The 18,323-nt window shown below is 36.6% G+C and overlaps 1 protein-coding gene across 13 annotated transcripts in view; it reads right to left on the bottom strand.

Annotated features, from left to right (window-relative positions):
• The window catches only part of Cdk12 (Cyclin-dependent kinase 12), a 621,218-nt gene that overhangs the window by 284,014 nt on the left and 318,881 nt on the right, over positions 1–18,323 (bottom strand). For all 13 annotated transcript variants that reach the window (XR_016546892.1, XM_090372485.1, XM_090372492.1 and 10 more), the window contains one exon: positions 5,020–5,214. Coding sequence is in view for 12 of the 13 variants with exons in the window: in XM_090372485.1 (XP_090228611.1) it covers positions 5,020–5,214 (195 nt within the window). In the remaining variant the exon portion in view is untranslated. The remainder of the gene's footprint in view (positions 1–5,019; positions 5,215–18,323) is intronic.

The following is an 18,323-nucleotide window of genomic DNA, read 5'->3' as shown; positions in this document are numbered from 1 at the left end:
CAAAGACAGGGGTTAGGATGTTCACAATGACCCAAGAAGTGGGCATCTGTCAACCTATAAAAATGAGGACAGGGTTGCAAAAATTCAAGAAATGAACCTTCAGAATGATGGCTGATTAGTTGGATATGAATAAGGTGACAATTCATCAAATTCGGTATGAAAATTTAGGGAAAAATCGTCATGCAGACTTGTCAACACAATTCTAATTTCTTCGAATGCATTGTCTCTGAGATGAGTGTTGGGTGTTTCAGTGCAACCCAGAGACAAAGCGTCAGAGCATGCAGTGGACTTCAAAGGCCAAAAAAGTTTCACTTACAGGAAGTCTAGGATAAAAATGATCAGCATCATTTTGATCCTAGAGAATTTTTTGAAAATGGTGTAATTCACAAGGAACTGTTCCTGAAGGGGAGAGAATTAATGCTGCATTCTATGTATAGGTGCTTCAAAGACTACTGAAGCCATTTCCTGGGTGAGGCCGCAATTTCGAGAGAATGGTAGCTGGTTCTTGATGCATAACAATGCCCTTGCCCATTCTGCACTTGTTATGAAGACATTTCTGATGAAACGCAGCAATTTACAGATTGACCATCCACCCTACTCTCCCAATCTAGCACCAGTGGATTTCTTCCTTTTCCCCAAGGTTAAAACTACCCTCAAAGGAAAGAGATTTCAGGATGTTGAGGATATAAATAAAACTGCAACAACCAAACTGAACATAATCTCTTTGAATGCCTTCACTGACTCTTTTCAGAAACTTTTAGAACTGTGTACTAAGTGCATTCAAATTAGGTGGTGATTACTTTGAATAAAAATAAAACCATTTTTCAACTCCTTCACTTTGTGTTCTTTTTATCACAACAGTCCAGGAATGTTTTAAGATTATTTTAAAAATAATCTTAATTTTTCTGAATTGTTTAAAAGAATTTAATATTTAATTAAATTGAATTTTTAATTGTTAATTTAAAAATAATGATGAATGCACAGTTTTTGGGTTGATAACTAAGTATTACTAAAGGTTTAACTAGGCATAGTTATAGATGCTAAAAACTTATCAAATATAACACTGTACCTAATAAAAATCACAGGTTTTTTCTTGTACAACTTTATAAACTAAATATATTTTAGTTATCTAAAACTGAAAAATCTTTTAATTTAATAATTCTGAGACCTTCAATATCTTTAATGTCCCCTTAAAAATCAGTAGATTATTTATCATTCCTAGAAATTAGAGAATAGTTGAAACCCTTGGTGAGATATAAGGCTCACAATAACAGTTCCTATTAGTGTGAATATTATTCTCAGTCATTGATAAACTTTAAAACAAACATTATTTGTGTGTGCCAATATTCATTTCATTACATCCTGCATGTCATTTATTAGTCAATAATGTACTGAGTGTGACAGTGTTCAATACTGAACGTAGAATACATTTCCTCATGGTAACATGAACTTTTTTTTCCACCTAAATCCTCTTTCAGTAAGCCATAATGTCCACATTCTGAACACTATGAACCATGTTCTGAGCAGCCCAACTTTAACTCTGATGGTGCTGTATATACCCATGACAAGATATTTTTAAAAAAATAACTTTAGGTGTAAAACTAAAGGTCGATTGGGGGAATTCAGCTAGAATGGGGGAATTCAGAGACTAAAATATTAGCAGTAGACGCAGGAACAGGCGAAAGTGATTCTTGCACTGCTTCTATTGTAATGAGCAATAGACTAAAGAGCAAGTTGCTGGGGCTTCAAGAGCTGCTGCGAGTCATCATGGAACAAGTAAATACATGGGCTGTGTTAGGGCAACTAAGAGTAAGACCAAGTGCATGTATACTTCCATGTACACCAATGCTAGAAGTATAGTAAATAAAATTGATGAATTTGAACTGCTGATCAAGATATCAAAGGCAAATATTGTTAGGATATCAGAGACATGGTGTCACGCAGATATAAGCAGTGCAGAATTGGAATTTGGAGAGTACAATGTGTACAGAAAGGACAGACAGGGTAGGAAGGGAGGAGGGGGTTATGCTGTTAGTTAAGAAGCACATAAAACCTAAGGAAGTGCAACCAGTTGACGTGGGTGGAATGTGTAATGTTGAGTCTGTTTAGTGTGACATAAACACTAGGAAGTGGAAAATGAGAGTAGGAGTAGGTTATAGGCCTAATGACTCTGATGAGTACAATGAATAGTTGTGCAGAGAAATAGAATGGGCCAGTAAATCAGCATGTTTTGTAATGGGGGATTTTAACTTTCCAGATATTGACTGGAACTTGTGGAGTGGTCACTCGCACACTAGCAAGACTTTTGTGCATTTATTGAAGAACTGTTTTCTACAGCAACATGTTCGAGGGGCAACCAGAGAGAGAGTAACATCCTTGATCTTATTATCAGCAGTGATTATTCATGCATTAAGAATTTGCAGATAAAGGAACCACTAGGTGACAGTGATCACAGTGTACTGATGTGGGATTTACTTAAAGATGTAACTATTGTCAAGGGTAAAGGGAAGGGCTTTTGTTTTCGTAAAGGTGACTACAGTGGTCTCAGACAGATTTTTAAATTCTATACAGTAGTATCGACTGATGATGTTACCAACGGTAAATTCTAAATTGGAAGCCTTCAGGAACTTAATCTTGGAGGCTACTAGGCTTTTCATACCAAATAAGAAATGCTGCTCGAAGTTCATGTCTAAATGGATGTTGGATGAATTAATGAGGCTCGTGGCAGAGAAGAAAAATGCATGGGATGCATATAAATTATCAGCCGACACAGAAGCCTATGGTAGATATAAACTAGTCTGTAATTAAGTCACAAAGGATGTTAGGCAGGCAAAGGCAGATTACGAGAAACTTTTGGCAAAGGTTGCAAAGAAAAACAGCAAAGAGTTCTTTACTTTGTAAACTCTAGAAGGAAGGAGATCAATCAGATTGGTCCACTTAACATAGATGGTTCAACTATTGATGATCCTGCTGAAATAGCTGATAAACTGAATGAGTATTTTGAATCTACATTCACACATGAGGAGTTATTCAAGGAGGGGCATGCCAGAAATTTATCATATATATGTGTATATATATATATATATATATATATATATATATATATATATATATATATATATATATATATATATATATTAGTGATTTTGTAATAACTGAGAGCAAAGTGGAGGAGAAATTGTTGAAATTAAACATAAAAAAAGGCACCAGGGGCAGATGGAATCTATCCAGTTATAACAAAGGAGGCAGCAAGGGAAGTAAGCAAACCCTTAGCCATAATTATGAGAGCATCCTTAAGAGTCAGGGGAGGTCCCCATGGACTGGAGACATGCAAATGTATCCCAATTCACAAAGGGGGATTCAAAGGGTGACAAATAATTATAGACCTGTTAGTTTAACTTCAGTTCTAGGGAAAATAATGGAATCACTGGTTAAAGAGATGATACAGGATCACCTAGACAACACAGCAGTATTAGTTCAGGCACAGCATGAGTTTCTTAAGGGGGAAGTCTTGTTTGACCAATTTGATTGGATACTACGATGTGGTCACAAAGGAACTGGATGGAAAAAATAATTTTGATATCATATACTTGGATTTCAGGAAAGCTTTTGATACTGTTCGACATGGAAGACTGCTGTACTAGCGTGGTATCGCATTAAGGGCAAGTTACTGGAATGGATAAAGGGATGGTTGAGTGGGAGACAGCAGAGAGTGGTAATAAATGGACAATGCTCTAAGTGGCCTAATGTTATTAGCAGAGTCCCCCAGGGTTTGGTGCTGGGCCCATTGTTGTTTTGTGTATTTATCAATGATATCGATGAAGGTATATCAGGCTTAATGTCCAAGTTTGCAGATGATACAAAGGTTAGCAGGGTTGTTAACAACAGCAAAGACAGTATGCTACTCCAACTGGATCTAGAAAAGTTAGGCAGATGGGCTGAGAAGTGGCAACTGAAATTTAACTTAGACAAATCCAAAGTACTCTGTATGAGTAGCAATAACCCAAGAGAAACATACCGACTGTGTGGTACTACACTCAGGGAGGTGGAGAATGAGAAAGACTTCCGGGTCATTGTGCAGTCAGATGTGAAGTTCTCTGAGCAGTGCAGACGGGCTGCCAAAGCAGGTCATGGAGTTTTGTCAATGACATATATAAGAATTTTGTTATCAGAAAGAAGGAGGTGATTATTCCTTTGTATAAGGCAATGGTCAGGTCGCACCTTGAGTACTGTATACAGGTCTGGAGGCCTCATTTTAGGAAGGATGTAAAGTTGCTAGAACAAGTACAGAGAATGGCAACAAGATTGTTGAGAGGAACAAAGGGGTGCTCTTACCAAGAAAGGCTTAAGTTCTACAAATTGCAGCATCTGGAGACTAGGCACCTGCAAGGCGACCTGATCGAGGTGTATAAGGCCTTGAATGGTTTGAGCAAGCTCAATGTTGACGGGATTCTTCTACTTGCTCAGATTAAGAGCCTGAGGGTGCATAGATTCAAACTGAGGAAAGACAGTTGTGGAACAGATGTGTGGAAGTTTGCCTTTAGCAAACTTCCACACATCTATTCCACAACTGCCAGCAGGTAGTTGATTGCTGGAACAGACTTCCACCTGTTGTTGTGGAAGTTGACAGCTTAAATAAATTTAATGCTGAACTAGACAAACATTTGGAGTGATCTGATGGGTGAAATGAAAGGTTTTTTTTTTTTTTTGTATAAGCATCAGCCATATGATGCTAATATCTTTTACACTTCATATTATTTATTCACAATTAAATAAAAACAATCCGCACATTTTTTTCTTTTTTTTATATACATAAAAATTATCGCTTTATTCCACATTAAAATACAATAGCCCTTACTAAGATTACAATGCAATGGTACATCCATAGCATTTACAATAGAATGCTAGCCATTATTAAAATCCAGCAAACTTTACACAGTATAATCCAAAAGACAAGTTTTTTTTTTTTTTAAAAAAAGTAAATGCAAGATAGCAGGAAAAAAACAGGGCAATACTTACAAAGAAAATTCTTCTCTAAGTCGACGCCGATACTGTTTCTTTGGCTTAAAAGAATGCCAATGTGGTAACTGTATTACTTTAGGCCATACAGCTGGACACGGAATACCACAATAGCGACTAATTATTTCTAATTGAGCCATTTCTTGATTGGCTTGAAATATAGGCTTCTTTGTAAACAATTCACCAAGTATGCATCTACAAGGGCAAAAAAAAAATATATGTATACAACACACAACAGTACTTGCAGGGGGGGGGGAGAGAGAAACTATCAATAACAAAAAATTTGGTAGTTTTCTGGGTGCTCTTCTAACTCTTCATACAACGAATTATATGATAGACAACATAATTTATTCCCATGATGTTTCTATTCTCAAAAATTTATGATTATTTATGTATTTATTCATTCAGACCTAAACTAGAGAAAATCCTAAGAGTAGAATGTTAAGAGTGAAAGTACTATAAGTGAAAAAGGAATAACTACTTGCACCATCACATTAAAGAATGAAATTTTAAAGAAGAGAAATAATGCATCTGAAAGAGATTCAAATACTTTCTATGCTATATTATACAATTACAAAGGTTCTAACAGAGTACATGGCATAAAAGACAATTAAATAGGTACTAGACTTGATAAAAGTCATTTGTTGTCTGTACTGAATATCTTCATGAGTAAGTTAGAGATATTTGTTTACATTAAATATAATTAAAAATAGGTATGTACAAGTTCGAAAATCTTCAAATGCAACTTCTACAAGGACAGCAGTATAAAATTACTGTTAAAGCATCAGTTGTAAAACTAATAAATAGTTTATTTTTACCAATGTAGTCTAACATTATTCCATCAAGAGGCTGCAGATAGCTGAAAAATTGTGCAGTTTCTTGGATATGTCTGATATCTTCCAAGTTAAAACCTTCATCATATGTAATTACAAAGGGCATAAGCATTAACAATAGTGTGATCAACAACTATTTTTGCTACTGACAGGAATGCAATTTAATAAATTTGTAAAGCACCACTCTTACATACAAAAGGCTTCAATACAGAGGTGACATCAAACTATGCAAAATTCTGATGTGCATAAACTTTCTGCCATAGACCATATCCATGTCAGACAATTTTCAATGTTATTAATATTAGTCATATGGTACAAGGAAACTGTTTTTGCTGCATGCTATATTGTAAAAAAATAAATAAATAATAATTAATTTTAAAAAGTAATAAAATATCTATCTAGCCTGACCTTTGAAATTTCTCATGCTGTCAGCCTCAACCACCCATGGAGGCAATTTATTCTGGTAATTAACTCACTGGCTGAAAAAAAAAAAAAAAAAAAAAAACTTCCTGCAGTCCAATCTCATAATTCGAATGTATTCATCCCCATTATTTGAATTTATATACCCAGTTCTGGAATTATTTATACTAAAGATTTCACCCTCATACGTTTTCTTTTCGCCTCTCAGAGCCTTATATACTGCAATCATCGCCTCTCAGGTGCCTAGTTTTCAAGTTCTGTCGCCCATATATTCAAAATTTTTTCCTCATATGGACACCCTTTTTGCTGATCCCACCATGCACATTGCCCATCTTTGGACCCTTTCAAGAAGCTTGTTGTCTTTCTTATTAGTAGCAGTTTCCATACATCAACACAGTATTCCAAGTGTGGTCTTACAACTGCCTTATACAACTGCTTGTAGAGACAGGGAGCATTATGACCTCCCTATCTCAACTAGCCAATGTTTAATAAATCACTGAGAGAACACCATACACTTTTCTTACTGCTTGTCTACACTGCTCAGAGAACTTCGTGTTCCATTCGTGTTCAATTCCCAAATCCCTTTCTTCCTCTATTATTTTTTTAGTTCAACCCCACCAAGCATATGATTTGTTTTGGAGTTGCTATTTCTCACATGTAAGGCCTTGCATTTTACTGAAACAAAGATGCAAATTCTCTGAATCCTTGAAGTCTAAGTCTTCCTGAAGAAACTATGACTGGCACTCATCATTAATTACTCTATAAATCTAGACACTATCTGAAAATCTTGACATTATATCCAGTATCAATTAAAGGGGCTTAGAGGGGAACAGGTATCCTGTGTGTTATCAGACACTCAGCCTAAAACACTGATGGATCCAATATCTCTCTATTACAGAAGATTTAGGAGAAGTCCGGTTGGCCTGCCTTCCTAAGATCCATTCATGCACACCTTCTCGATGGCAAGTCCTGTTACGTTACTTAGGTGGCAATGAACGTGTAGAGTGGTTCTCTTCAAGACGCCTGGTCAGCGTGAACAGGAAAAGACCAAACTCTCCAGCATATGACAGCACGACAAAACAAATGGCCCTCAGTCCCCAGCAGCTTTCACTCCACCTCTTACGGCAGCGAGAGGATCAGAGTGGAAGCAGAGGGTGCTAAGAATCTCTGGGTACAACCAGGCTGCCATGCACAGAAACTGAACTCGGCCTATTATTACGTAAGATCACTCATCGGTGAAGACAGGATATTAGAGCTGGAAAAGGAATTAGAAAATGTGAATTGGAATATCATCGGTTTGGCAGAAACAAGAAGAAGAAATGAATCACTTATAAGTTTATCAGGGTTTTTTTTTTTTTTTGGTAGTTGTTGGTACATCGGCTTCTGTGGCAATAATGCACCACCCAAGGTTTTTGCAGTACTTTGATCCAAGCCCAAGGCAGGATTCGAACCCGCGACATTTGGGTTGCCAGGCAGGCACATTACCCACCTGGCTAGCCCGGTCGACAGTTTATCAAGTGGAAATCTGCTGTACACCAATGGAAACAGTGAAAAGAGTGAAGGTGGAGTTGGGTTTCTGGTCCATAAAGATTTTAAAAACATTTTGGAATTCAAAAGTACGTCACCAAGGGTGTCAAGACTAATACTCAAGATTTCTAAGAGATACAAGCTAAAGGTTATAATGATTTATGCACCAACATCGAGCCATGATGATGAAGAGGTTGAAGAAATGTACACCGAAATTGAGTCTTCTAGATGAGCAGAAAATCCACTACACTATTATTATGGGGGACTTCAATGCTAAGGTTGGAAAAAGACAAAACAGCACAGAAAGGGGAACTATAGGAAATTTTGGAATTGGTGAAAGAAATGAAAGACTTGTGGAATTTGCAGAATTCCACAAGTCTTCAGTAAGGAACACTTTTTTTCAAGAAAAGGGTGAACAGAAAGTGGACATGGAAGAGTCCAAATGGATTAGCAACCAATGAAACTGACTTCATCCTCACTAATAGAAGATATATTGTGAATGATATTACCATCCTGAATAAGGTAAATGTTGGAAGTGATCACAGAATGGTAAGATGTACACTTGATATAGACGTAGGAAAGGAAAGGAAAAAACTGACTCGAGTAAATAATACAAAGGTCTTTGAGATAACAGAAGAGGAGAAAAGGCAGTATGTACTGGAACTTAAGAACAAGTTTAAGCTTCTGCAGACTGCTCAGGACCAAGATATCGACGAGGAATATCACAACTTTCTGAAAGTGATAAGGCCCAAGAAACCTATAGGGAAAAAGAAATCCAAAGAAGAAAAAATTAGTCAAGAAACACTTGTCATGATGAACCAAAGACGACAAATGAAGCAAGAAAAACACTGACAGGGAGAAAATTGAGTACAGTCAGTCCTCGTATAACACGTGTTTACATTACACGAATTCGTTCATACACGATTTATAAATAGGGGAACGTTATCTTATATAACACGAACCAAATTCGCTTATGCACGATTCGCCTTTGTGTTTACAAGAAATGGCAGTCGAACGCGGAATTACCCCAACCGAACGCAACACGATAGGGATGAAGAAGATTCTGAAAATGTATTTATGTGTTTTATATCAGTGAAGGGGAAACACATTTCACCATAATAATGTAAAAACCAACACAATTCCAGCTATCGATATAATCGCAAATGCAATTAGATGGAGTTTACTACCAGTTTATAACAGATTCCACTAGCAGAAACGAAACTGGAAATTGTTTTTATTGTTTTATGGTAGTAACCCCTATAAATGTGCTTTAGTAAAATGTGAGGTGTTAATAGTGTATCTCTGCCTTTACAGTGTTGTTTATTCAGTTGCTACACGCGCGCAGCTTTGTTTATGTGTATCAAGCGTGCCTCCTCATTTTGTAATTGTGCTTTATTCCCTAAAAATGAGTAAAATACTTAAAAGGTGTGAAAAGGAAGTGTCCTGGTGAAGACACTGCAGATTCAGAGAGAAAAACAAAAGCAATATCGATAAACAGAGGTGGACTGGGTCAAAAATTCTTACCCGGGAAAATTTATAGTGGCCTCATACTATGGTTTATGGCCAAAATCACACCGGCCTCCGGCCCACCAGGGTTTCCGCGGTAAGGCTTATGGCCAGTCCGCCTCTGTCGATAGAGAAAAAATATGAAATTGTGAAACGCTTTGAGCGAAATGAAAGACCATGTGATATTGCACGTGCTACAGACCTAAATGAGGCAACGCCGAGAATTACAAAAAATGCAGAGAAAATAAAAACAACTTTGATAGCAGGAACAACTAAAATTGTAATTAAAATCCATTAGACTGACAAGAATTGGAGGAGATGGAACGGCTGTCATCTGTTTAGATACAAAATCAACAAAAAAGAAGTTTGCTTACGATAGAAGCAAAAGCATTAGCAATATTTTATTACGTATTAGTCGTAATAAAATGCTTACGTATTTTATTACGACTTACGTATTATAATTTATACTTACGTATTATAAAATACGTAAGTATTTTATTACGACTATTTTATTTAATATAATAAATTTTTTACGAATAAAATACGTATTTTATTCGGAAAAAATTCTTTATTAGTATTAAAAAATACTAAAAATACTTTATTATAATATAATAAAAAAAATATATTATATTTTTTATTACGTATTTTATAACGATTAAAATTACCCGATTATTTATTGTGTTTGGTAATGTTTTGGTTCCAAATGTGTGTTCAATCTTGGGTGGTCGGCACCTAACCCCACTTTTCCCATAGGGCCTGTTGTTTATATTGCACGATTTTGCATTGCACGAGGGTTTCTAGGAACACAACTATCGTGCTATACGAGGACAGACTGTATACTGAGTTATGCAAAGCCATTAGAAAGAGACTCAGAGAGGACATAAGAAGATTTAACACAAGAAAAGTAGAACAAGCATTAAGGGAAAACAAAGGATTTAAATCAGCAGCCATGAGCAGTATTACAGAAAGACAAATGATACTGAAACTGAAGAATAGCGATGGTGTACTTATAAACAGCAGAGAGGGCATAATTCAAATAGCAGAAGACTACTATAGAGAACTATACAAGGAGCGAGGGAATGATGCCAGCAGTGAGGAAGATGGATTGCAAAGTAGCAGCACATACAACATACCCGATATTCTTCCTGATGAAACAGAACATGCATTGAAGAAAATGAAGGATCAGAAAGCCCCGGGGGAAGATGAAGTTACTGTAGAGTTGTTAAAATTGGAAGGAAGAGACATAACACAAAAACTGGCAAGGCTCTTCACAAAGTGCATTCGAAAAGGTGTGACACCTAAGCAGTGGAATAATGCAATCATAGTTTTGCTGCATAAGAAAGGAGATGAATCAGAAATTGGAAATTATAGACCAATTAGCTTGTTATCCCACATCTACAAGTTGTTCACAAGGGTCATTACTAACAGATTAGAAAGAATACTTGATGAGAATCAACCAAAAGAGCAAGCTGGCTTTAGGACAGGATTCTCAACTATGGATCACCTTCATGTAATATCACAGCTAATGGAGAAAGCAAATGAATATAAAACACCATTATGCCTGGCATTTGTGGATTATGAAAAGGCATTTGACTCCATACAGCATAAGGCAATGTTTCGGGCACTAGAAAGACAAGGCATAGATACCCCACATATTATGATTTTGAAGAAAATATATGAGAGTGCTACCTCCTTTATTAGACTAGACAAAGACAGTAGGAAATTTAAAATCGAGAAAGGAGTTCGACAAGGAGACATTATCTCCGAAGTTGTTTACAGCTGCCCTTGAGGAAGCTTTCAGAAGATTAGACCGGTCGCAGAATGGAGTCAATGTGAACAGAGAGTACCTAAACCATTTACGATTTTCAGATGACATTATGGTTATAAGCCACGATCCCAAAGAATTAGAGGAAAATTAAATCAGTTATGCACAGTTAGTAAGGATTTTGGACTAAAGATGAATATGGCTAAAACAAAAGTAATGATGAACAAGTATACCACAGAAAGGATTATATTGATTGAAGGAGCAGTAATTGAAAAGATGGAGTCGTATACTTATCTGGGACAAGTTATTAGCTGTAATAATGATAAATGGCTGGAAGTCAAGAGAAGAATAAATTTTGGATGGATAGCATTCAGGAAATATAGTCACATACTGAAGAGCAATATCCCAGTTTGTCTGAAACGTAAAATAATGAACCAATGTACACTCCCCACCATGACTTATGGAAGTGAAACTTGGGCACTCGCCAAAAGAATGGAAGAGAAGCTGAGAACTACACAGCGCAGAATGGAACGAATTATATTGGGAATCAGTCTGTTATATAAGAAGAGAAACACATGAATTAGGCAGCAAACTCAAGTAAAGGACATTCTTATCAAAACTAAAGAACTAAAATGGTCTTGAGCAGGACACACAGCTCGAAGATATGATGACAGATGGACTAAAAAAATAACAGAATGGTAGCCAAGAGGAGCTAGAAGAAATCCTGGAAGACAAAGGCGGAGATGGATAGATGAAATTCATGAGTTTGTGGGTAGTAAATGGATGGCCAGTGCTCAAAACAGAAAGAACTGGAAAGTTGCTGGAGAGGCCGTTCATCCTGCAGTGGACTGAAAATGGCTGATGATGATCAATTAATCAATGTCATTTAGGAAAATCAAAACAATCTGTGGTCCCAGTACCAATCATTGAGGAACCCCACTTCTTATGTTGGCCCAATCTAAAGGATAACTATTAATCACAATCCTCTGTCTCTTGCTCTGCAGACATTCTGCAATACATCTAAGGTTTTTCCTGTGATGCCTTCATGTTCCTGCTTGTACGGTAACCTCTCATGCTGGTTTGGTTGTTTGTTTAGGGATGTATTAGGCGCATCAGAAACTATGGTCATAATGCGCCAACTCTCATGCACGACTGAGTCAAATGCTTTGCTGATATACAGGTAAACAATACTGAAATTTTCTACATCCAGCCGATGAGTGACTGTCACAATAACTAACTAGGTTATTTAAACATGAATTCTCCTTTACAAAATTCAGTTGTGTTACATTCAGAATTTCATTTCTATCTAAGTGATCCTGTACTGAACATTAATCATTGCCTCCATGATTTTCTCTACCACTGAAGCCAGACTGACTGGTCAGTAGTTATCTACTTTGCTCTTGGACCTGCCTTTATACACTGGCACTTCCCCAACCCAAGGGAATATCCCATGAGTCCAGTATTCATATATGCCCTCATAATTAACCTTAATGTGCCCTTCTCCCACTTCCCTCAAAATTATTGAGTATATACCATCAACTCTAGGGGTTTTTATCTGCCTTTAATCTAGAAGTTTTTCTAATAAATAATCTGAAATTTCGATACCATCAATTTCATGCTTTCAGCTTCACATGCAGCCTCCCTACTATAAAGCATCTTTTGTCTATAAATAGCAATGCAAAGTACACGTTTAATTCATTAATTCATCCCAACATCAGCTGGGTTATCTAAGGCTGTTTTGTTGTTGTTTTTGTTATTTGGTTTTTAGAGGAGCATTAATAACTAAGGCCACATTGCTCCGGGATACGCGGTGGTCATTCCCTGACCTTTCCGCATCCTCCGTATTTGGTGGTGACGGGCTCGAACCCTGATCTAATCAAAGAAGTGTGTGCTACGCACTACTGCTCTTTTCCACCTGGCCACGGAGGCGCCGGGTTATCTAAAGCTTTCCCACATCCATTACACAAGGTTCCAATCTAATTTGTTCTCTTTGTCTATTCACATATGTGAAACTCCATGTTCCCATTCTATGCTCTATTAGCCAGCGATTTCTCATAATCTGCCTTTGCCAGCATATCTTTTCTGTGGTTCTGTTACAGATTAACTTGCAGCTGTTATAAGCTTCAGTGTTTTTTATTGTCTGTAACTTTTCCATGCCAACTTTTTATGCTCTATTAAACATATTAGCTCTTTATTCATGCATTGCAGAATCTGCCTCATGCTATATTTTCTTAATGGTATATATATGCATTTGCACAAGGCTTAGGGCGCCTCCGTAGCCAGGTGAGAAGGAGCAGTAGTGCGTATCACATGCTTCTTGATTAGACCGGGATTCGAGCCCGTCACCACCAAATACGGAAGATGCGGAAAGGTCAGGGAATGACCACCGCATATCCCGGAGCAATATGGCCTTAGTTGCTAATGCTCCTAAGAACCAAAACAACAACAACAACAATACAAGGCTTCTGTGATTAAAGTTTTTTAAAAATATATATCATAATTCTAATGTAATCATCCTCTGTGAGCTATCTCTCAGTTTACAGAGGCTATGTAGCACCTGATCTCCTTTCCTGAAATTAAAGCTTGTCCTTTTGCCTTTAACAAATGCTGCTACTCTCCTCATCATCCCAATTTAAAACTATGTGATCACTCACTGCTAATGGTTCCTGTACTGTTAAACCCTATGATGTCATCCGGCTGTTGGGTAATGATTAGATCTAGAATATTCTTGTAACTAGTACTTTGTCTAAGAAGTTGATACAAATTACAATCATCAAGTTAATTTTAAAATTGTTTCCCACGGTGAGTTCCCTGTCCACTTTCTCCAATCAGTTAGGGGTAATTGAAATCATCCATAATAAGACACTCCAACTTACTCACCCATTTTACTTGAATGTAGAGGCTGTCATCATAATTTTCACAATCTTCTGGTCTGTATATTACTCTCACTCTCATTATATCTTTGCTTCCAACTAACTCACACCCACAAGTTTTATATCAGCATGCATAATTTCTGGTTCTGGGAAAGTTTTTGTCAAGCTTAGGCTGATTTTTGGTAAATAAGCATGACCACACCACCCCTTCTATCTTCTCTATCCTTCCTAAATACATTGTATATACCACACTGATACTGACCATCCCCTATTTCCAGGTGGCATGTTTCCAATTAGTTGTATGTCAGCATTAGTTGTACTAACCAGGAGTTTAAATTCACTCATTTTATTGATGACACCCCTGAGAGTACAGTATACACAGTCAAGACTAAGTGTTCTTACACAGTTTACTACCATGACACAAACCACTTGAAGTTATTTAAGCTTATTTCTCTACCATTAGCTTCCCACTCGTTTGAAACGTTGCTACCCTCTTGCCAAAATCAGCAGTTGCAGCAATGAACAAATACTGTTGATTTGTGTGCAAGCATTACTTTGATCCACATTATTAGAGAAATGCATATCTATATGACCCCTGTCCCCAGTATGTTTCTTAAAACCCTTAAGATATCCTCAATTCTACTGGCAAAAATATTTATACCACTTTTTGTCCAAAAGTATCTGAGCCATACAAAATATTCTTTCTGTTTGCAAGTGCAGAACATGTTGATAAAAATTTCCCCCAAAAAAGCCTTGCAGATTTGCTCAAATCTTGAGTTCATCCAGCATCTAGACCCTTGTACTGTGCCTGTGCAGAATTGCAGACACATACACATTCTGACTAATTCACAACAATTTTTTTTCAGCATGATCCTATCCAACAAATTTTCAGTTCATGCATGCTGATGACGCAGTATTGACAAATGAGACAAGGAAGCAAGCCTACAATATAACATTCTAAAGGGGAAAAAAATAAAAATAATTATATTAAATAAAAATTAATTTAAACTGAAATAGCAGTTTCTATATGTTAATAGTAACAGTGACAATGCAAATTTACTTGACAACGAAGATTTTAATCAGCAACTGGTGTATTCAATAGACTAGTGGTTCCCAACCTTTTTTGACTCGCTAACCCCTTTCAATGTAATAATTTTTATCGCGAACCCCTTTCAAAATAATATTTTTAATGTGAACCACTAAGCCTATATTCTCTGAATATTGTATAATATTTCTGAATTTTTATTATAAAATATTTCCAGTACTACATTTTTATAAGCAACATTGCATAATAATAAAAATTATTATTAAGTATTATTTATACTTTGTAAAGCAGTTATTAATAAATCCAAACTAGATTTCGAACAGGCTAAGAGTAGAAAACTAGCTTTTAGTCCAAATGGTAGCTGAGCATTCTGGTCTCTTGCCAAAGCTATTGGCTGCAATTGTTGCCCATCCCTGTTCCCACTTCTGACAAAACCAGGTGGTTCTGTTGTCACATCAGCCAAAGATAAAGCTGACCTGCTAGCATCCTATTTTTCTTCCAACTCATGTATTGATGATCTTGGTAAATCACCTCAAACCATTCCCAGCACACTCCATTCAATGCCTCCTGTGGGCTTCCGTCAAAAGGATGTCAGAAGGATTTTGATGAATTTGATGCTAAGAAAAGGAGAAATACCATCCAGGTCCTGATGGTATTTCTCCACCTGCGCTCCTGAGCTTACTCCTGTTTTGTGTCTTTTTTTTTTTTTTTTTTTTTTCACTTTCTTATTCCAAAGGTGTTTTTTCTTCTGCTTCGAAATTTGCTCATATCCAACCAGTTCCTAAAAAGGGTGACAAATTCCTTCCATCCAATTATCACCCCTTTGCGATTACTTCTACTCTTTCCAAAGTAATGGAGAAATCAATTAACCGCCAACTCTCAAAACTATTTGGAAATCTTTCATCTGATCAATGATCGCCAGTATGGATTCCGTCGGTGTCATTTCACTGGTGATATTCTGGCTTATGTTACCCATCTATAGACAAAGTCAATGGAAACGTTTGGTGTAACTCAAGCCATTTCTCTTGACATTTGAAAGGCTTTTGGTCATGTTTGGCATAAAGGTCTTCTAAATAAGCTTCCATCCTATGATTTGCCAGCTGTTCTTTGTAACGAGGTATCCAGTTTTCTCTCTAACCGCTCACTGCAGGTGAGGGTAGACGGCTCTCTGTCTTCTAACTTGTCCACTAATGCTGGTGTTCACCAAGGTTCAGTTCTTTCTCCCACTCTTTTACTCTTGTATATTAATGAACTTCTTCCATTGACTGGAAATCCTATCCATAGTTTTTCTGACGACAGCACATTGCATTCCACCTTCCAGCTGTTTTTCAAACAGCTTCAACTTCTTGAGTATCCAATGCCAAATCCTTAAATGCTGATCTCCAGTGGGGCAAAGATAACTTAATTTCAATCCTTCTAAAACTCAGTCCTGTCTTATATCTCGCAAAAATTATTCTTCTGCTCCTATGCTTATCTTCGATGAAGCTCCAATTTCTAGGCAAGATCTTGGGGATTATCCTGACTAATAATCTCTCTTGGCATAAGGCACATCACAAATATTGCTTCCTCTGCATCTAATAAACTGGGTTTTCTCTTTCGCTCTCGGCATTTCTTTTCTTCCAAACAGTTGTTGACTCTGTAGAAATTACAAATCCGCCCCACCATGGAATATTGTTCCCACATCTGGGGCGGTGCCCCCAAAACCTCTCTCAGGCTTCTAGATTCCATTCAAAAGAGGGCAGTCAGGCTAATTGATGTCTCATTTCTAACAGAGTCCACTCTCGGTCTCATAGACTTTCTGTTTCTGTTACATGCATTTTCTATAGATACTTGCATGGCACTGTTCTTCTGAATTGTCTTCCATAATTTCTGTTCTCTCTTTCAAAGCAGTCCGAACAAGTGCCACAACCAGTCAAAATCATTTTGCTGTCCAAGTTCAAACTCACAGAACCAACTTTTCTTCTTCCTCATTTATTCATTCAACTTCTGTTTTCTGGAACCATCTTCCTTCATACGTATTTCCTGAAAATTACAATCTACAGAAGTTCAAGTTTAATGTCAACAAGTATTTTCTTTCAACTTTTCAACCCATTCATGATATTAAGTACTATAGGATCTTAAAAAAAAAAAAAAAAAAAAACCTATATATAACAATGACCTTAAGACTGAAAAAAAAATTTTGTACGGAAAACATATTTATTTAACATGATTTACTGTAAGATAGTAAACTAATTATTATGGGAGATGTGGTTTCTTTCTTTGGTAATTTTTACTTTTTATTTTACCTTATTGTTTATTATTAGTTACATTTTGTAGTTTACAATAATATACCTATGTAAATCTAAGCAGACGCCATTACAGAATTTTTATTGTGAACCCCCTGGAACACTTTCGCGACCCTCCAGGGGTTCGTGAACCACCGGTTAGGAAATGCTGCAGTAGACCATTTTGAAAAATTAAGTCCTTTTAACAAATCAGTTAAGGTCACCAAATGTGATGCACTTCGCATAATGAGAAAGTTAACACATTCACAAATTGGAATTGTGAGAAAGAAACATAGGCTGTAATATTTCTGACGTTTCCTACTTTTCAATGATTTAGTTCCGGCAACAAAGCAGAAGCAAACAAAAAAAAACTTTTCATCTAACACTTAGGTACACTGCACAAATGGATTGCTGTATTTTAACGATATGAATGTTTCAAAATCTGAATGGGTTAGAAACTCATTGCTGCTAACAATGTCATTTGGCTAACAACTTGTGATAAAGGGCAACTAAGACACATTCTGAAGGATAAATGTACATAAACTGCCAACTTCTGACTTCCGAAAATCTAGAGTTGAAGCATTTGTAAACAGGAGTTTTTGGGCCAAAAGGTGAAAAACAGGATATTTCTTTTAAACTTCACACTGTACTAGAAATTAAAATCCACTTGTAACTTGCACATTTTATTTTAAAATACAGCTATAGGATTGTTTACCAGTACACTATGCTTTTAAACTTTAACTTACTTAGCATTTTTCTAAGTATTTGTAAATCTGCGAATTTCTGTTTTGATGTTCTATTGGATATGTTCTATTAGATATGAACTGATTTTAATTGAGCCATGAAAGTTACTGTTTCAGAACTTGCCCTCTTCAGAAATTTTGATTCAGCCTTGTTCCTAACAATGGTCCTGCTGTCTAGACTTGGCTGCAAGGAGGATTTCCAAAGCTTCAGCAGAAAGATCTGAACTCAATTTTTCTTTTTCTAACCTGGATGAATATTCTCTTACTAAGCACTGCTATGAGGAATTGTTAAAATGCTAAGAATGATTTTGGATAATTTGTTCTTTTT

The sequence above is a fragment of the Mastigoproctus giganteus genome, chromosome 1, assembly GCF_048544385.1.
Source record: "Mastigoproctus giganteus isolate SK-2022 chromosome 1, ASM4854438v1, whole genome shotgun sequence".
Taxonomy (NCBI): Eukaryota; Metazoa; Arthropoda; class Arachnida; order Uropygi; family Thelyphonidae; genus Mastigoproctus; species Mastigoproctus giganteus.
The sequence above is the reverse complement of the archived record's forward strand: the minus strand, read 5'-3'. Positions and strand labels throughout refer to the sequence as shown.